The 21,792-nt window shown below is 35.0% G+C and overlaps 1 protein-coding gene across 1 annotated transcript in view; it reads left to right on the top strand.

The window, feature by feature from the left end:
- Positions 1-3,143: 3,143 nt before the first annotated feature.
- LOC129438607 (uncharacterized) overlaps positions 3,144-21,792 on the top strand; it is a 247,281-nt gene continuing 228,632 nt past the window's right edge. Inside the window, exons 1-7 of the mRNA XM_073862949.1 lie at positions 3,144-3,353; positions 8,337-8,444; positions 11,715-11,831; positions 12,209-12,325; positions 13,182-13,349; positions 14,814-16,640; positions 17,262-17,435. Coding sequence (XP_073719050.1) covers positions 3,304-3,353; positions 8,337-8,444; positions 11,715-11,831; positions 12,209-12,325; positions 13,182-13,349; positions 14,814-16,640; positions 17,262-17,435 — 2,561 coding nt within the window. The 5' untranslated portion in view covers positions 3,144-3,303. The remainder of the gene's footprint in view (positions 3,354-8,336; positions 8,445-11,714; positions 11,832-12,208; positions 12,326-13,181; positions 13,350-14,813; positions 16,641-17,261; positions 17,436-21,792) is intronic.

Here is a 21,792-nt window from a genome sequence, read left to right as displayed (position 1 = left end):
AGAGTGTCTGCTAAATAAAATAAATATCTGGCTGAAGTGACAATAAGCTTCTTTTACAAAACTCAATTATTTTTCTTTCTTTACTTAGGACACATCTAAATGTTTTAAAAACAAAATAAAACAATCTTATTCATAACACTTGCATTAAATCTTCAATATTTCCAATTCAAAAACACAAACACACACGCTCGCACACACGTGTCTCATTTTCTCTGAGCTTTATTATACAGAGTCAAACTGCGCCATGTAGTGGACAAGCAGAAACTTAGTAAATGACTCATATTGCATAAACACCGCACCCTTGGCGTCTTATGAGAAAATGACACAACAACTACAAAACATTAATGTTTAAATGCGCAACATTTTAATCCATTACAAGCAATTCCCTCAAATTATTCAGGAAGGGAGTTGAGAAGCACTCTTGCTGAAAACACCCGGTTAAAAGCTGTAATGGTTTGCTCCGAGCATAGTTCAACGTCAAAATCAAAAGCAAACGACAGTTTCCGGTTTAGCATAGAAGACCAACGAGAAATGTCCGCTTTTGCCCAAAACTGCGTCACAAAATACGAAAGATAAAGTAAGTATAAAAACTCATCATCTGATATCTAGAAAGACTCATGCGATGTTTTTATTTAAAAAACGAACGATATTGGTGTTGTAAACCTGTTTAAAGTCTGAGGTCATAGCTTAGCGTCGACTATAGACGGGTTGCACGGCGACGTCACTAACTGGTTGCGCGCGCAACCGAGGGGCAGAAAGAAGAGAAGTGCATTGTGTTGTATGCTAGTAGCGGTGTCTGTAAGTCAAAATGCCAAGGAATTGTTGCGTGGAAAATAGTACCAACAGAGTCAGTGCTGGGTGCCTGATGTTAACATACCAGTAGATGCGACTATTACGTTACTAGCATTATAATTATAACATTATAATTCATACATGTATCACAGTAACACTGTAAAAATATAGACAGAAAAACAGATCCAACTAAAATCAAGTCTTATTTATATACAAACAATAAAGAACGCTTCAATAATTAAGGTTGTTGCAGTAGCAGATCAGCTCACCAATCGGGCTTTCTGCCCCCTGGATGCGCGCGCACCCTGCAATGTTTGTAAACTTGCAACCCCTCTATATGCCACGCGTAGAAATAACGGTCTCAACTGGTTTAAGGCCATTTGTTTAAGAAATGCTTACAAGTTTAGTGTAACACATCCTAAATTAGTTTTTTTTTTTTTTTTGCTACTTTCTAATGCTGTTTTCGTTTTAAATTACATTTTCTCATGATATGCTTTTACATTTGGGAAAGGTAGTTAACTTTTGAGCTTTTTTTCTGCTTTTGGTTGTTTTAATTTGTATATTTGTTTTTTATGTTATTTTTTTACATTGTTGTTTTTGTCCATTTTATTTTTGTGGCCGATCAGTCTATTCCTTTTTCGTTATATAATGAACTTTGCTATAGTTATCTTTATAAAGTAAATAAGTATAAAAGTTATAAATAAGTACATATATACATAAAAAACAAGTATAAAAGTACAATTAATACGTCCATTTATTGTATTTATAAAATAATTAGTCGCGATAGAAAACCAACACATGAATTCCAGTAATGAGACGATGTAAAATTAAAGATAACGTTTAACTTATACAAAATGTCTTCACTGCTGTAGTGTGGTATGTGGTGTGGTTGCTCATAAGGAAGGAAGAGGGAGGGGGGATGGGGGGGTTAACCGCAGGGCGCGGGTCGGGCTGTACCAAGAGGTAGGGAGAAAAACAACTGTCGTTTAATTATTTTAAAATAACTAACTATCATGCCGTTTAATAATTCTCTGCTAAAGTTATTATTATAGTAACTGGTTAGCCTAATTTTTATTTATAGTTGATATTTTCTGGTTAAGTTGCATTAAAGAAGTGGTTGTTTCTCAGTAACTGTATACAAGAGCATACAGCATATTTTGAAAGACGTACAGGGGCCCGTTTCAGGAAGGTGGTTAAGTGAAAACTGAAATGTTAACCCTGAAATGAGGGAAACTAGTGAGAGGTAGGTTAAACCTGAGACAGCGGGGTAAGTCAAGCCTGTTTCAGAAGGAGAGGTAACTTGTACTCAAGAGTCCCTTACAAAAATTTTCTGTGGTAATCCTGTGGTATATCATGTGATAAAACATCACAGGTACCTTTATTGTGTTGTTTTTTGGGACACTTTACCACAGGATTTTGTTGTAACGTCTGTAATATTCCTGCAGTAATCTTGTGGTATTACGTTCATATTTCTGTAGTATTTACCACAGGATTCTGTTGTAATGTAATATTCTTGCAGTATTCTTTTGGGATTGTGTGTATTTTTATTCCGTACACTGTAAAATATATTTTTCAAGCTGTCTTTAAGTTATAATTAAATTGCCAGTGGAAATCATTTTACCTCAGTGCATTATATTGTTTATAAACTTCATGTAAAAAAAAATTAAACAGTATAAATGACTAGTAAAGCTAATTTGATATACTTAAGTGCAGAGACCGTCTAAGTGACTAAAATGTCATGTGCTTTTATAGAGCTCCTGGAGTAGAGGATGATGTTACATTCATTTGTATGAAGTTTAAATTTATGTCGCGAGAAGATTTTGAGAATTTTGAGAATGCATTTATGTGAGCGGTATTATTATTTTTTTGCAGTCCCTTTTGATATATAAATATCCTTACATGACTAATATCAGTCTTTGTGGCCTTGCTCTTACATCTGAACAGTTGCGTTTACATTTCTTATATATCCACTCATCATTATCGCTGGTCTAGTGAGTAGTGCTGTGTGCAGTGGTTTGGGCAGACATACTATCAGCCACATGAGTTCCAATACCGGCTTGGCACATTTTTTAAGCTTTATTAATGACAAACATTTGTTAAATTTGTAGCTTTTTATGCCCAAGTATTATGCTTAATTTCATTTTTAGTTAAGATTGTCATCTTTTTTTAACTCAGAGTTGGTTGTACCTCCATATTGAAACGGGCCCCAGCTAACCATAAATAATGTAAATATACAAATATAAACAAAAAAATATAGGCAAAACTACTTGAATTTACTCTTCTTTATTGACTTCATACTAAAATTCAGCTTTTTGCCACCATTTTCTTCAAAACTGAAATTATGTTGAAGAAAAAGATCTTAGTTTATCTAGACAATAAAGGGAGGTGATTTACTGTAATATTGTGTTTGTGAAGTTTTGTGTAAATTTGTCTAAATCAGTCAATATCTGTTAATATACAGATTCAGTGGAGAAGATAAAACTCGAGATGATCTACATGTGAAGCTCCAGTATGACCAGCACACAGACATCTACAAATGGAGATTTATCTCCAGAATCCAGGTACTTTCAATGAAGTCTATAAAATATTGTTTTAAATTATTATATAGTTAACATGTACAGAAACAGGACATTTTTCATGACTGTTAGAAAGAAAGTGTTCTTAGTCTATAGATATGTAGTGTAGTCTGGATGAGGTCTGAGCTGCGCAGCAGAGATTTGATATTAGAGGCAATGAAAAGAGACAGACAATGATATGCTGTTCAAATCACAAAAGGTTTATTGAGAAGGCTTACGTTTTATAAGGTGAAAATAGGAAATATTGATCATCCATTCTCCAAAAACTTCTGGACGAACTAGTGACCAATACTCATGTCATAAACATGTCTGAAATGATACTTTGATGATTCATTGACAGATAACTGGATAGGGAAGTTAAAATTAAGAACACAAGAACAAGAAAGTTTTAGTTTACTTAGTGGAGGTTTCCCGTACAGGGTTTAGATTAATCCAGGACTAGCCCTTGGTTATTTTAGGACATTTAATTAGTTTTTACAAACGTACATTACAAAAAACAATAGGCCTACTGATGTGCATTTTGGGACAAAACAATGGAACTGATATATGTTAAAATATGTCAGTGCAAGGTGTTTTGAAATTAATGTGACTCAATCATGCATCTAGTATGAAAAGTATAATTGGGCAGGGTAGTTCAAAGCATGATAATCCGATTGCCTTGGGTTGGTATAATTCTGATTTAGAACTTGCAAATGCCCTAAATGGTTTTTATAATTGTTTTGATACATTTGCTTTTAATGGGGAAATTCAGGACCTACGGCACAATCTTGAAGATAGCCAACATTTTTGTATCAATAAAAGAGATGTGGGCGGGTTCTCAAGTTCTGTGCCAAAGAATTGAGTCCTGTTTTTTGTCATATTTTTAATATGTCTCTGAGGGTACAGCATGTTCCTAGTGTGTGGAAGGATGCAATGATTGTTCCTATACCAAAAGTGAGCTGATTTTAAAGATTTTAGACCAGTGGCTCTCACATCGGCCTTAATGAAAATTCTGGAAAGATTTGTGAAATGTGAAATATTAACGACAACAGTGTGCTTATTGGATCCAATGCAGTTTGCTAACAGATCTAAAAGAGGTGTGGAGGATGAAACAGTTACTTTAATGCATTTACTTATAAAACATTTGGAGGGGAAAGGGACTCATGCAAGAGTGTTATTTGTTGATTTCTCTTCTGCCTTCAATACAATACAACCACATGTTTTAGTCAATAGGCTGGCAGAACAATTTAAATTAAGTAATAACTTAGGGGGGTGGATTTTAGATTTCTTAACTAACAGGACACAAAGAGTCTCTGTACACGTTACATCCTCTACCCGGTTCACCACAAGGTTGTGTACTCTACCCCTTACTGTTTATTCTTTATACAAATATGTGTCAAAGCAATTGGGAGAATCGTGTTATTTTGAAATATGCAGATGACACTTTTATTGTCAGTCTGCTTAAGAATGGTGAGACGGGACATGGACCAGTTATTACAGACTTTGTAGAGTGGTGTGAAGAGTCTCAGCTTCATTTGAATGTGTTGAAGACAAAGGATAGTTATTGATTTTAGAAGGAATGTTAACACGCATGAAGTCACAACCATTAAGGGTTAAGCTGTGGAGTGTGTACAATCATATAATTACCTGGGGACAATCATTGATTCAAAGTTAAGTTTTGAAGGAAACTGTGAAGCCGTGTGTGAAAAAGGGCATCAACGAATGTTCTTTTTGAGGAAATTGTGTACATTTCATATTGATAAAACATTGTTGATTTTGTTTTATCTTGCCTACATTGAATCAGTACTGTCATTTATTTTGGTGGCCTGGTATGGAAATCTTTCAGTGAAAAATCGCAACTCGATGAACTTTTTTAATTGTTATTTTTTTATATATTTTATGCTGTTACTTTATGTTACTGTTCTTATGATGTCCTTTTAGTGTTGCTTTATTGTTGTTTTTTATTTGTTTGTTATATGTGTGAGAAACTGTGAACTTGCCGCTGAAACCTAATTTACCTAAGGGTATAAAATGAAGGAACTTGAACTTGAATTTTAGTTTGGGACGGAGATAAGCACCGTCTGGGAACCCACCCCTTAGAGTTCTGCACGTCCAAATGAAATGATATAATTCTTAATATTGCAAGCTAATGCATATGATGATTACCATAATCATGTGGTTAACCTATGAACATAAACAGAAATGTCATATGAAATATAAAAGGGGTGGGGTAAACCCTCTTACAACAATTCTAACAATGACACTGTAAAATAATTTAAAATAGAAATTTGCATTATACAGCCTTAAGGTCTCACTATACTTCAGATGAAGAACAAACATTGTTTGAGTTCTTATAGGCTGCTCATCTGCTACTATCATGTGGCCAGTACATGGTCCCATCCTGAATGTTTCCTCCACACTTTGTTGAGTTGGTTTTCGCTTGTGCACATTTACCCCAAGTGTCATCAATCTTTCTGTTGTGGAAATCAGTGTCTTGTGTGTTTTAGCATGTTTCACATGAAGACTGCATTGTCTTAAGTTAAACTTGAAGTATGATGAGTGCACCTCTTCATCTTGTTTTTAGTTTAATTGATTTCTTCAATATTATTATTATTATTATTACAGCATGTGCGAATTATGGGGTATCATTCAGCATGTGTGAGTTATTTGATTTGAGATTTGTATGAACATCCTTCACAGAGAAGAAAGATATCATTACCAAAAAAGTAATCACCACCACCAATGTGCCTCAAGATCATCATTAAATCACTGCTTTTTCCTTTATAGTGAGATATAGACACGCTATTAAAAAAAACAACAGACAGACAAGCAGACACTGTTGTAATTATTTTATTTATATGATAATGTAATTTCCCTCTGTCAAACCTTCCAAAAACTGTAAAAGTAAGAAGAGAAAGTGATTTGAAGGATCTTTGGATCTGAGTTTCATTGAGAGATATGGTGTGTGTGTGTGTGTGTGTGTGTGTGTGTGTGTGTGTGTGTGTGTGTGTGTGTAACCGTGTGAGTCTGTTTTCAGATAAAAACAAAAGCTTTCAATGGGATGGTAACTATAATCTACCATTTAGGTACAGATACTGTGTTTATCTCTGAGATACTACTAATATGCACTCTTTAGGTGCAAAGATTTACCTTTACAGTGAAAGCTTTTGTAATTTTTCTTGTGTGTGTACAGTGCATCTATTCTATAAAAAAAAATAATCAAAGTTATCCTAAGACAAGAATGGGTATTGTTCAAAATTTAAAGACAACTTTTATGAAAGATTTTGATCCACTTCAAATGTTGACTATTGTATTTACTTTATTTTATATATTCACTGTATTACTGTTGTTTAATCGTATCTTGTTTGTTTAATTTGATCTTATATTGTATTGTTTGATCATAGTCAGTATGTCGATTGTCTTTGCCTTCTTTAAGTTCAAATTAAGTTAGGCTGATTATTTAAACACAACTTGAAATTGTTGATATATTTTGAATTTTTTTTTTGATATTTTATTCCAGTGTTTCCTGTCTGCTGTTCTTCAGCTTCATCTCTGTATCTGTGATTAAGTGTTGAATCACAACAGAGTTGACTTTGAGTTACAAAGATAAAGCCATTTTCCTGACAGAGAGATCTAGAGCTGGGGATGTTTACTATTACATAACAAAACCCCCAGAACACTTATTTTTAAACAATTATTTGTATTATTTCTCATTAGCTATGAGTAAGCACTTTTTTAATTAAACAAATAACTATCGTTAAAAGACATCATATTAACAAAACACAGTTTTATTTAGATACATTTTAGCATTAAAACCCACAATAGATCAATATTAATTTATTGTGAATATTATCCTAGTAAAAGCTCTCATAGTTACAAGGTCTATGGCGCCCTCTGGTGGTAAAACAATGCAAACGTTTATATCAGTTTCAGATCCTCCCAGCAGTTTAGTCTGAAGAACTAAAGTGAACTTTATTCTGGTCCAGCTCTACTGATACACCCACAAAATATGTGTAGCAACAAGTAAGCAGCCACGAAAACACTGAAGAAAGGCTAATTCATCATCTTTACTTATATTTGTGTGTTCAGTGGATGCACATAAAACCTACATAACTTCCTCTTTTAATTAGCTTTTTTTCCATGTACTTGTTCTGTTGCGAGCTTTATAAGGTAGTAAAAGCATCTTAGATTAAGAGAAGTAAGTAAATCACTAGTTGAATGAACTTCCTTATAGCCTACTGTGTATAAATTAACGGAAATGTAATTCACACTGTATTAATGAAAATTCTCTTGCAATACCCATATAACTTTATTCCTTTAGTTGAACAAAAGAGGAGATATTTTGATTTCAGTTTATTCATTGTTAATATTGATGTGCTCTTAGTTGTATGTGAAGCTAAACATATTGATGCTAAAGCATTACATTAAGGATTAGTCCTCGTTTGTAAGTGAAATCTGCCAAATTGTGATCAGATGTATTATGTAACGATGTAATGCGTGTTTACGACCAGCAGAGGGAGAAACGCCTCAAACCCTTCGTTGTCTTGTCGGTGACGTCATAGGGCTGAAAGTGAAAGTAATATGTTGTTTATCCCCCGCCATTTTAAACGGGTGTGGTGGATTTCTTACAATTCTGTCGGTAGGATATCGACTATCAAATTGGTTAATATAACGTTTTTTAAAGCACATTAAAGTATTTTCGTCTAGTTGATGTTAAATGTTGGAGGATTTTGAGAGAATCCAGTCAGATTAGAATCGGGTGTCGCAGACGAGACGCTTTTCAGATTTTCCTTTTTAGAACCGATGCATGTAATATTTGTTTTGATTATAACTACAACATCCTAATCTTAGATTTGTTTATTGATTTGAAATAAATAATACATGCAAATAATACGTAATAAATACTATTCAAACTGTTTGTTTTTATCGTGGTTATCGTCAAAATATTATTAATGTAATTTAAAGTAGTAAATGTGTTGTGTGTTATAGTTCAGATCATCAGAAGAGATCAGATGCAGAGACCAGCTGTGTGTCTATGAAGAGAAACTTTTCAATGGATCCACCAGACCTGAGGGGAGATTCACCGCCTGCTCTCAGGTAAAAAAACCTGATAAATTATTCTTGTGATTAATGCTAGAAAATTACCATACATGTTCACACAGAGAGACACGTCTGCAAAATGCAATTGATTCATTAAGAAACATCTGTGCAAGAACTTAGTTAAATTTAGTTTTTGTATTAGCAGTGCAAATGAAAAGATCTTAAATGCTTTGTAATAACAAATAAGTTTTGTAAGCATGCTTATTTATATCTATATTACAAAAATACTCATTTAGACTGACTTGTTAAGTACAGAATGAAAAGATCTTAAATGTTTGTAATAACAAATAAGTTTTGTATGCATGCTTATTTATATCTATATTACAAACATACTCATTTAGACTGACTTGTTAAGTACAGCAGTTCACTGGATTAACTGTAATGTGTTGTGTGTTATAGATCAGATCATCAGAAGAGATCAGATCCAGAGCCCAGCTGTGTGTCTATGAAGAGTAACTTTTCAATGGAGTTACCAGACAATTTTAAGGGTGGAGATACACGGCCTGTTCTCGGGTATAAAAACTGAAGCATATAAGTATAGCTTTAAAATTATGATTTGTTTTGTATAATAGATGAAAAATTATTCTTGTAATTGTTGGTAGAACATTTTTCCCCATTATTTTCTCATACATGTTCATACAGAGAGACGTGTCTGCAACATGTAATTGATTTTTTTTTAATTGATTTTTAAGTCTTTGTATTAACAGTGACAAATGAAAAGACCATAAGTGCTTTTTTATAACAAACGTGTTTTAGCATGCATATATTCAAATCTATTCTACAGAGATACTCATTTAGACTGACTTGTTAAGTACAGCAGTTAACAGGATTAACGGGTATAAAAACTGAAACATTAATATAGCTTTTAAATGATGATTTGTTTTGTAAAATAATAAAAAAATATTCTTGTGATTTTTGGTAGGACCCCCCCCCCAATTATTTTCGCATATATGTTTTATATATGCTCTCAGGTATGAAACCTAAAAAAAAGTTGAGAAATTATTCTTGTGATTGTTGCTAGAAAAATTATACATTTTATTTCATTATTTCACCATACATGTTTACACAAAGAGACACGTCTGCAACATATAATTGATTTTTAGTTTTTGTAGTTGGATGAATTGAGACTCAGCAAGTGACCCGTGCTGTCTAATGGGCCAATAACACCAAAAGCGTTTATAGCAGTTGCAGGCGCCTTTTTTGAATGATATTCTATGGGCAGGAAGCGTTTGTGCGCTGTATATGCACGCCGAGCGTCTTGCGTTTTTTGCCGCCAGCCGCAGCAAGTGCTTTTGAAGGAGCGCTGAGAGCGGAGAAGTGCTGTGTGTTTGTGCATCTCTCACCCTCAAACAAGGTCAGAGCAAGCGCCCTCTTTTTAAAGTTTCTGCTAATATAACAGTTAACAGCAAAAGAGCGCTCACGCTTCAATATTTGATTGACAAGACAGCTGACTCGGTGGTTGCTTAGCAATATAAAAAGCTGCACTGCTCTTTTTTTTATGTGTTTCCAAGCGCTTTTAAGCGATTTTGGTGAGACTTGAGTTGCGGACCAAAGCGCGAGCATAAACAAAGCTTTAGGGCCGATTCACACTGGCTGCGTGGCGTGTGCCTCTAAGCTGCGGGCGTGTTGGTTTTTATTTAGGCTCCCATGTTAGCAGGTTTGACAGTTCACACCGCCTGCAAGACATGCACATGCTCGAGCCGCGCCGAAAACGCGTGCATGCTAGGAATAGGACCGACGCCTATTTTTCACGCCACCCGCAAGCGTCTTGGAAGCGTTTCCAGGCAAAATATATGTCACCTATAGCAACAGCAGCGCGTCAGCGCCACGTCAGGCACGCTTCTGGTATGTACAGACACGGAAAATGCGACGCAGCCGCCACGCAACTGACACGCAACAGATACGCCACGCAGCCGGCGTGAATCTGCCCTTAGCGCTCCTTCAAAAGCGTGTGCTGCGGCTGGCGGCAAAAACCGCAATGTGCTCGGCGCATAAACAGCGCGCAAACGTTCCCTGCCCGTAGAATATCATTCAAAAAAGGCGCCTGCAACTGCCACAAACGCTTTTGGTGTGATCGACCCCTATATGAGTCAGAGGTTTTCATATACATAAGAACATTAAGCTCTCGTCCAGCGGATCCAATGCTTAAATGGTCATTAAATGTCTAAAATGATCTTTATTTGTACATTTTCGGAGTGGTGTAGGCTGCCTTCCTTAATGCATAATCAAGAACAACAACAAAAAACACGTATGCATTAATCACGTACACTAATATAAAATACTAGGCTATAATGTATGTATGTATAATAATGTTAATATATAAAATGTACGTTATTATATTTTATATTATACTGTTTTCTATATTATTATTATTATTATTATTTTATGCAGGATATGATACATAATTATAGCCTACTTATTTTTTCTACACACAAAAATATGATGCGCATAATGACAAATCTTCACGCTTTCCTTTCTCACTTTTTAAATCATTATATAAAAGCATCAATACTTATTTAACGTTACTTCTGTGGTCACACAGCACTGGCTACCTCCAGCGACAGCAAAACCCCCGAAATAAACATCCCAAACCAGCCGCTCATGTAGAACGCTCCAAATTCACTAAAGCAAGAACAAGTTTTTAAAAAAGCATAAAATATATTAGTAAGATACTGAGCAAGTCCAGCTGTTTTTTTAGTCAAGTCAACACATGAAATATAACTTCACAAGTTTTTATTTTTATTTTGTTGGCTGAAGTGTGAATCTCCATTTCACTTTATTGGAGAAGATGAGATTAGAGTCATCAGAGCCCAGCTGTGTGTCCATGAAGAGTGACCGCTCAATGAATCCTCCATTGCAAATTAAAGATGTAGACATTCAACTTCTTCACAGGTAATCAGTTTCTATATTGATAAACCAACTTTATTACATCCTAACTTGATAACTTGATGATATTAATAATACATGTATTTCTTGTAATGCAGGGTACAGAAAGCTTGAATTGCTCTGATAAGAAACATCCTTATAACACAATGTCCTCTGACAAACAGATTATTTTCTTTATAATTAAGTTAACTCATTTAATAACAAGTTATTGTCATTGATAAAACCTTTAAGATCCAGCATAACATGTGAATCAGTAAGATACTGAACAAGTCCAGCTGTTTTTTTTTTCTAGTCAACACATGAAATATAATTTCACAAGTTCTGATGATTATAAATAATGAATCATTTATTTGTTGGCTGAAGTGTGAATCTCTATTACAGTTTATTGGAGAAGATGAGATTAGAGTCATCAGAGCCCAGCTGTGTGTCCATGAAGAGTGACCGCTCAATGAATCCTCCATTGCAAATTAAAGATGAAGACATTCAACTTCTTCTCAGGTGAAGAGTGTATAGAGTGTATAAGTTTCTATATAGATAAACTAACTTTATAACATCCTTACTTTGATTATATTAATAATACATGTATTTCTTGTAATGCATGGTACAGAAAGCTTGAATTGCTCTGATAGAAACATCCTTATTACACAATGTCCTCTGACAAACAGATATTTTTTTTCATAATTAAGTTAACTCATTCAATAACAAGTTATTGTCATTGATAAAACCTTTAAGACTCAGCATAAAATGATTCAGTAAGATACTGAGCAAGTCCAACTGTTTTTTTCTAGTCAACACATGAAATATAATTTCACAAGTTCTGATTATAAAGAATGAATCATTTATTTTGTTGGCTGAAGTGTGAATCTCTATTACAGTTTATTGGAGAAGATGAGATCAGAGTCACCAGAGCCCAGCTGTGTGTCCATGAAGAGTGACCGCTCAATGAATCCTCCAATTGAAATTAAAGATGAAGACATTCAACTTCTCCACCGGTAATCAGTTTCTATATAGATAAACTGATCTTATTACTTCCTAACTTTGATGATATTAATAATACATGTATTTCTTGTAATGCAGGGTACAGAAAGCTTGAATTGCTCTGATAAGAAACATCCTCATAACACAATGTCCTCCGACAAACAGATTATTTTTTTCATAATTAAGTTAACTCATTTAATAACAAGTTATTGTAATTGATTAAAACCTATAAGATCCAGCATAACATGTGAATCAGTAAGATACTGAACAAGTCCAGCTGTTTTTTTTCTAGTCAACACATGAAATATAACTTCACAAGTTCCGATGATAATAAATAATGAATCATTTATTTGTTGGCTGAAGTGTAAATCTCTATTACAGTTTATTGGAGAATATGAGATCACCAGAGCCCAGCTGTGTGTCCATGAAGAGTAACCGCTCAATGAATCCTCCAATTGAAATTAAAGATGAAGACATTCAGCTTCTTCTCAGGTGAAGAGTGTATAGAGTGTATAAGTTTCTATATAGATAAACTAACTTTATAACATCCTAACTTTGATTATATTAATAATACATGTATTTCTTGTAATGCATGGTACAGAAAGCTTGAATTGCTCTGATAGAAACATCCTTATTACACAATGTCCTCTGACAAACAGATTATTTTTTTCATAATTAAGTTAACTCATTCAATAACAAGTTATTGTCATTGATAAAACCTTTAAGACTCAGCATAAAATGATTCAGTAAGATACTGAGCAAGTCCAACTGTTTTTTTTCTAGTCAACACATGAAATATAATTTCACAAGTTCTGATTATAAAGAATGAATCATTTATTTTGTTGGCTGAAGTGTGAATCTCTATTACAGTTTATTGGAGAAGATGAGATTAAAGTCACCAGAGCCCAGCAGTGTGGCCATGAAGAGTAACAGGTCTTTGAATCCTCCAATTAGTTTAAAAGGTGAAGACCCTCACATTATGAAGAGTGACCACTCTATGAATCATCCAAAGAAGTTTAAAGGTCAACCTCCACAAAGGTAATTAGTTTCTGTATAGATAAACTAATTTTATTAAATACTAACATGAATTAATCTAATAATGCATTTAAATCTTGTAATGTTGGCTAGTACAGTAAGCTTGAATTGCACTGATATAAAACATCCTTATAACAGAACGTCTGCTGACAAACTGATTATTCTCTTTATAATTAATCTCATTAAACAAATTAAATAATAAGATATTGCCATTGAAAATGCCTGTAAGATCCAACAGACAAAGTTTCAGTAAGATGCTGGGCAAGTCAAGCAGATTTTTTATCCCTATTACCACTGATCATTTTGCAAAAGTTGCACTGTCTGAAAGTTATCATTAAGACATAATTGAAGTCCTCATAAATTCATAACTAAATTTTTGTCTTTTGAAAGTGCAAGAACATAAAGTGCTTGAAACTCTTGTAATGTACAGTCATGGCCAAAAATATTGGCCTCCTTGGTAAATATGAGCAAAGAAAGCTGTTTCTCCTTTTGAGCTTTTTGAAGTACAACAATTGAAATTGGGAGAAATTGCATCACAAATGTTTTTTTCTAGTGCACACATTTCCCACTTAGATTGTTAATATGATAAAGCTCAAATGGCCAGCTATTGTTGTGTGTAGTTAGACATTTAAGCTGCATGCACACTGCCAATGACTGTCAGAGTGTTTCCTGTTTTTCTATGTACTCGTTAAACTAATTAAGAGACTTTACTAATTCTGGTTGTCACATAGGCAGATTTTTGCATTTGTGCTTGGGGGCACCTACTGGCAAACAAGAGTACTGCCAAATTTTCAGATTAGCGAGAGGGTGCGGCTTCATAATTTTTAAATATGGTTTGAATGAATTACAAATATTTTAGACTTAAGTTACTCAGTTTAACTATTTATATATTAAGATTAGACAAATACAATATGAATTCTCATATTTCTATTTCATTCTCATAAATCATAATTGCCTTTGATCCCATGGTCCTCCCCCTATGGGTTGTCATAGTAACAGTTGTTAAACTTGACTGCTGCTGTCCACTGCAGTACTGACGATAGATGAATGACGTAACTTCACTGACTTTACTCCTATTGGTAGTTGCTCCTGAAAGTCGCTCATCATTTGCATAAAGTTTAACATCTTCCTCAACTTTCTCACGTCGCTAGACACACCCACTTCCTGTCGCTGGAAAAGCAAAGCTGCCTTTGAACTAAACAAGATTGACTTGCTTATGATGTACACACAGCTTTACAACACTACATGATGTGTGTTGTGAAAAAAGCAGATAAATGTAACTTAACTGTACATTTAAATGATTTGTTTCTAGTCATAGTTAAATTGTTAAATTAATTAAGGTAAAATCTATGTTGTAGGTCAGTATTTTGAGGAAAAAAACAGCACTACTGAATAATATCAACTTCAGAGCAAACTGTACTGTAAATAATTACTCATTAATCATACAATGTTGTTAATATTTTACAGATTAGACCAAACAGATGCTGAACATGAGGACATAAACACTCTACAGGAGCTGATGAGGAATGACACCTTTAAAATAAATCTGCTGAAGAAGTATCAGTGTTTATGTGAGGGAATATCAAAGCAGGGAAACCCAACACCACTGAATGAGATCTACACAGAGCTCTACATCACAGAGAGTGAAAGTGGAGAGATCAGTAATGAACATGAGGTGAGACAGATTGAGATACAATCCAGAAGAACAACAACAGAGGAGACACCAATCAAATGTAATGACATCTTTAAACCTTTACCTGAACAACACAAACACATCAGAAGTGTGCTGACAAAGGGAGTCGCTGGCATTGGAAAAACAGTCTCTGTACAGAAGTTCATTCTGGACTGGGCTGAAGAGAAAGAGAATCAGGACGTCCACCTCATATTTCCACTTCCTTTCAGAGAGATCAATTTGTTGAAGGACAAAACACTCAGTCTTTTAGATCTTCTTCATCTTTTCTTCCCAGAGACAAAAGAAATGGAAATCTTCAGTGATAAATATAAAGTGTTGTTCATCTTTGATGGTTTGGATGAGTGTCGTCTGTCTCTGGATTTTCACAGCAGTGTGAGGTTGTGTGATGTAAATGAATCAACCTCAGTGGACGTGATGCTGACAAACCTCATCAAGGGGAATCTGTTTCCCTCTGCTCTCATCTGGATCACCTCCAGACCAGCAGCAGCTGATCTCATCCCCTCTGAGTGTGTTGATCGAGTCACAGAGGTACGAGGCTTCAGTGATCCACAGAAGGAGGAATACTTCAGGAAGAGAATCAGTGATGAGAGTCTGTCTGATCAAATCATCTCACACCTGAAGTCATCCAGGAGTCTCTACATCATGTGTCACATCCCAGTCTTCTGCTGGATTTCAGTCACTGTTCTAGAGAGAATATTGAGTAAATCAAGAAGAAGAAGAAGAAGAAGAAGAAAGATCCCCAAGACTCTCACTCAAATGTACACACACTTCCTGATCATTCAGACAAACATCAAACATCAGAAGCACTATGAGAAGAAAGTGAAGAATGAAGAGATGATCTTCAAGCTGGGTAAACTGGCTTTTGAGCAGCTTGTGAAAGGCAATCTGATCTTCTATGATGAAGACCTGAGAGAGTGTGACATTGATGTAGCAGAAGCATCAGTGTACTCAGGATTGTGTACTCAGATCTTCAGAGAGGAGTTTGGTTTGTATCAGGGGAAAGTTTACAGCTTTGTTCATCTGAGCATTCAGGAACATCTAGCAGCTCTTTATGTGCATCTCTCTGTTATAAACAAACAGCAGATCACTGACAACATTTTTCAGTTTAATTTGTCTAACTTGCACCAGAATTCTGTGGATGAGGCTTTACAGAGTAAAAATGGACATCTGGATCTTTTCCTTCGTTTTCTTCTGGGTTTGTCAGTGGAGATGAATCAGAATCTCATACGAGGTTTGATGACACAGACAGATCACAGATCTCACAGCAATGACAAAATAATCAAATACATCAAACAGAAGATCAGTGATAATCTTTCACCAGAGAAATCCATCAATCTGTTTCACTGTCTGAATGAACTGGGTGATCATTCACTAGTTCAGGAAATCCAACATTATGTTAAATCTAATACATTAAGAGAAGCTGAACTCTCTTCATCTCAGTGGTCAGCTGTAGCTTTTGTGTTGTTGACATCAGAACAGAAGCTGGATGAGTTTAATCTAAAGGAGTTTGTTGATGTAGAAGTTTATGGATATGAAGAAAATGAACCACTTAAAGTTCTTCAGAAGTTGTTGCCTGTAATTTGTGAATCCAGATCAGTTCAGTAAGTGTAAACAATCACTTCACCTTTAAAAATGTAATAATGAAGAATAACCTCACAAATCTTCAGATGTCATACAGAGTTTAGTGTTTAGTGTGTTTGTTGTGTTTTCTGTCTTCATTTAGTCACACATTATGAATTCTTCAAGCATTGACACAAAGTCAATAGATGAAGAGTTTAAAGATCGCAAATGTATTGAAGAGCAAGACCATGCAAAATTTAAGTCAATGCGAAACTAAACCGGTAACCACTGAAGAGAAGCAAGCACCGGTGTAATGTGCTCACATTTTTTAGTGCCGGTGAGCAGTCTGGCTGCCACATTCTGTACCATCTGCAAGCGATGTAATACTGATTTAGGCAAACCCATGTAGAGCGAGTTGCAGTTATCCAACCTTGATGTTATGAATGCATGGATAACTCTTAATGTCCTTATAAAACATCATCTTGAGTTTAGCAATAGATCTTAACTGAAAGAAGCTATTTTTATACAGCACAAATCTGTTTATCGAAACATAGAGAAGTCAAATACAACCTTAAGATTTCTGACACAATCATGTAAGTTTAGAGAAAGAGGACCAAGACTCAAGTGCTTCCAAACTCACGTTTTTCTTCTTTTCTCTACAGTTTGAGGGAGTGTAATATCACAGCTGAAGGTTGTGTTGCTTTGACTTCAGCTCTGAGATCAAACCCATCACAACTGAGAGTTCTGGATCTGTGTGAAAATAATATTGGAGATTCAGGAGTGAAGTTGATCTCTGATATACTGAAGAATCCTCAATGTAAACTGGAAATACTGAGGTAAGATCATCTCTCTGATAGTCAAACATATACTGAGGCTAAGTTATTTTATTTTATTTACTTGGTAGTTCTTTTAATCATTCAAATTTGTCTGGATGTTTAATAATGCCTGTTTCACACATACTCCATTTGCTGTGCGTTGCTAACCGCTGCTTCTGTGTATCAAATGATCATGTGATTGACACTTTCTGTTGAAAAGCGCATCCTTCTTAAAAAATCTATATAATAGCCTACTGTGTTTTTTTCCACAAAACAATATACTTTAGATATTATTTGATAGACTGGTTAGGATGTTTAAAATCTCTAGTGTAGTGGTCAGGACACATGAATGGATCAAAGGTCTATTCATCTCCACATATGTAGGGATAGGTACCGAAACCCGGTATTAAACTGGCCCCGGGGCTAAATTATGAAAGACCGTAGTATCAGTAAGATCTGACGCTATCGGTTCTGCTTTCGCTCCTAGAGAAAAAATGAAAATAAATGTACTATGTATTCTTGCTTAATAATGTTTTCGTGCACATTCTATCTCACCGAACATTTTTAATTTGCGATAAAATGAAAATGTTTGTCTGTGAGATCTGCAAGATCTCTCATGCGCGCCGCGGAGGCTGTATGTCACACACACACAACGACAAGTGCGGCGCATGCATAACAGCACGAAAACTCCTGCTTAATACAAAGAGTGGCGATGGCGGATAGAGAAAAACGTTCACAAGTGTGGTTATACTTCACTAGAGTTGATGCAGATAAAGCTCGTTGTCATGCAGGTAAGTGCAACAAGATGTTTGCATGTAAGGGCGGAAACACAAGCAATCTGTCAAAGCATCTTTCAAAAGTGCATTACGTGCAGACAGAAACTGTGTCCCAATTCAAGGGCTGCAACCTTCTAAGCATGCGACCTTAAAAGGTGAGCACTCGGTCTTTCAAGGTGGCAGCCTCAGAAGTCCGCAAAGAGAACTGAAATGAGACGGTCTAACCTTCGGAGGACCCATTATTTGCGTCAACTGCTGCACGCGCCCACCGCGCCTGTCAGACATGTATGCTAAAATCGTGTTGAATCAACGTTGTTCACGTCATTAAAATAAATGTACAATCTCCCTTATTGGTTTGCTTACCTTACGTTGAAATTCTGTTGTTTTCTTTAGGGAGAAATGACGTTATGCATTCAACATATTTTCTACTTATTTTAAAATCCCAACTAAAGAAAAATCAGTATGTAAACATTTATTTGGCTAAATGCACAGCACTTCAAGTTAGTTTACAAAATAGCCTACATATAAATATCCTATTTAGAGTATTTTTTTTCTGCAGCTTTCACGCTGGTGCATTAACAAATATGTATATTGTTTAGAAATGATATCCAGAAATAAATTTGTAATAATGAAATGCAGACACATAATTAACTTAATCATGTGAACATTGGCCTGTAAGCGTTCTGTAATCACTACGCACCGGATCCACTCCGGGTTTTCTGATTGTATCACGTTAAGCTGAGGTAAAACTTTATTTCAGCTAGCATGATCAAACTTATAATGCAGGAAGGCTCCGATGTTTTGAAGATCGATAAAGGTGTAAAAGACCAATGGAGATTGACTTGGATTAGCGAAATGATGAAGATTGGCAAGCCTTTCAGTTCGTGGGCTAAGAAAACCGAACAGCCAGGTTACTTGCGTGTCTTTGCACAGTATGACTTTGGGGGTAAATGATTTCTCACGTACGTGATCATCCGCGTCCCGTTTTGACTGCTATACTGATCTAACCAGTGGCTCATACAACGGGTTTGTTAAACTCGTGGGTAAACTTCATCTGGCGTCACAAGAACCAAGAGGCAGATGACATCCAAATCCTGTGAGAGCGATTGACGAGGAATCATAAGAGGAGACTGCTTCCGAAATGCTCTCGCGGGACTTTGATGTCATCCAACTGTCAGTTCTTGCAGTTGCATTTGCACGTGGTCACAAAAACGTAACATTTGTACTGTACATGTATTCAAGCACTGCAGTTTAAAAATAAGTGGCTTTAAGCCATTGAAACACAAACAATGGTACTAAATGCACCCGTTGTTTCTGTGTCAAAGGAGCACGCAAGCGGCGCATTTGTTTCTCATTGAGCTTGTGTTGTGAGTATTTTTGCCGCTTTATTGGCCTTAAATAACACATATGCCTCAGAAATCCCATCTTTGCAAATATCCTCATATAAACACAACAATTTAGGTCTTAGGAGAAAGTAAACAGCAGAAACATTGCGCATAAAATAGCACATCAGCGCTGCCTCTATTGTAACATAATATTTTGTCGATAAAGGTACAGTCATTCAATTTCATTCACTATGGTTACAGACATCCTGTGCGAATTGTACACGAGTTTGACTTGAGTTGCTCGTTCAGGGTTTATTTTCATACATAACGTTACTGTATTAGAGCTGTGACTGTAAGCTGTTGTGTGAACAGAACATTATTATGGATTATTTGTTTATGTGTACTGAATAATATAATATGAAAAAGTTGTATTTGTTCACATTAGTAAATGCATTATATAACATGAACAAACAATGAAAAATATAGAGTATATAAGCATTAATTCATTCTTGTTTATGTCATTAAAGTAATTGACGGTAGTTCATGGTGCATTCACTAATGTTAACAGTTTCAACTTTGATTTAAAAAATTATTAGTAAATGCTAAAATAAATACATTTACAATTAATAAAAGATTCAGTAAATGTGGTGATATTCATGTTTTCTTTTTATATAGTGAGTTATTTTGCTGTTTTGCCTTAATCTGAAATGCCCTGCAAACTACAGCTATCTATATATGCCACAGGAGACTTCAATATTGAATTAATGGCAAAAAAATCTCCCCTTAAAATGCTATTGGTCTCGCCTACATAAAGTGTTAGTTAAAGGAATATGACTTGGCCTGAAAAACATTTCAGTCAGAAGAATTTTTTTCACTTTAATCCATGAGTCTATTCTTTTTTGTATGTTATATATGTCAAAATCTGTGTAAATAATAGAAAGATCGCTGATTAACACTTGCAATTCTGTGTTGTGATGGTTTTAAAAAGTAGTAAATTTAACTTAAGGATTGCTGTATATACCCTGTATTTATATTACTGCAATGAACCTCTCATTTGGCAAGAAATATTCTCACATAATTAAAATAACAGCATAATGACATGAATAAACTCTGAGGTTAATACGCCAAACACGCTGTTATAACTGCAAGTCTGAAAATAAGCTCAATAACAATTGAAAAAAAACATTATCTCTCAAAACGTTATATGACAAACATTATGTTTAAAGGAAATGTATTCTTACAATCATTCAAGATTTACATATTATTCCATATTACTCCTGTTACTAAGCACGTTCGTCTCTGGAAATGAGCTGCTCAGGTGGGCGGAGTCTCAAGCGCTCGCGCTGTAGACAAGACATTGCATTCTCTCATGACAGAAGTTAGTAAGAGATGTTCAGCATTATATATTTGAACAAGTTTAAAAAGTCAATTCTCTGTTTTATGCATACTAAATATATGTTTATCAGAAGATGGGGAACATTGTGGAATAAAAATAAAGACTTTTAGGTCTCCTGCTGTGTTTTAAACAGGCACAATGATTTTCAGCATGTTACAATAAATTACACTTCTACAAACACTCAGAAGTTTACTTTTTGACCAAACCACACGAGCACATTTAAATGATCTGAAATAAAACAACACGTTTAATGCTTAAACTTTAGAGAAACAGATTAAATGACATGTTTTTTGTGTACACATATTGAACACATTAGCGTTTCTGTCAGTCTCTTACTCTCTGTCTTGTAACTCTTCGTATTCATTTGAAACTTCAGAGAAACATTAAACAACATATTTATGCTTATTGTGTATGATAGTGAATACGTGTTGTTCTCTCAGTCTGTCTTTTGCAGTGCATTAATCTTCCAGTTCATTCATATAAACTTCAGAGAAACATATTAAACAACATACCTGTTGTATTGATGAAAGTGAACCGTCGCATTGCTCTCTCTTGAAATCCGAATGACCTATTTATTCACATGCTTGCAGAGAGAGAGCCTTACCAAAACAAAGTCACAGTTCATGTTTTTTGGGTTGGTAGAAGCACTGGGGACCTGATTATAGCACTTAAACATGGAAAAAGTCTGATTTTCATGGAATGTCCCCTTTAACAAGATGTTATAGGCTACATATCATTTTTCAACTCGTGTTGAAAAGTGTTTTGCTTTAATTGCTTCATACGGGGATTAAACAAATAAGATTAAAGAAAAAAACTACTAAAAAACTTTATTTACATTCATTTAGGGTGAAATTACTGCATTTTTGTGTAAATTCGTGTTC

The sequence above is a fragment of the Misgurnus anguillicaudatus genome, chromosome 24, assembly GCF_027580225.2.
Source record: "Misgurnus anguillicaudatus chromosome 24, ASM2758022v2, whole genome shotgun sequence".
NCBI lineage: Eukaryota > Metazoa > Chordata > Actinopteri > Cypriniformes > Cobitidae > Misgurnus > Misgurnus anguillicaudatus.
The sequence above is the reverse complement of the archived record's forward strand: the minus strand, read 5'-3'. Positions and strand labels throughout refer to the sequence as shown.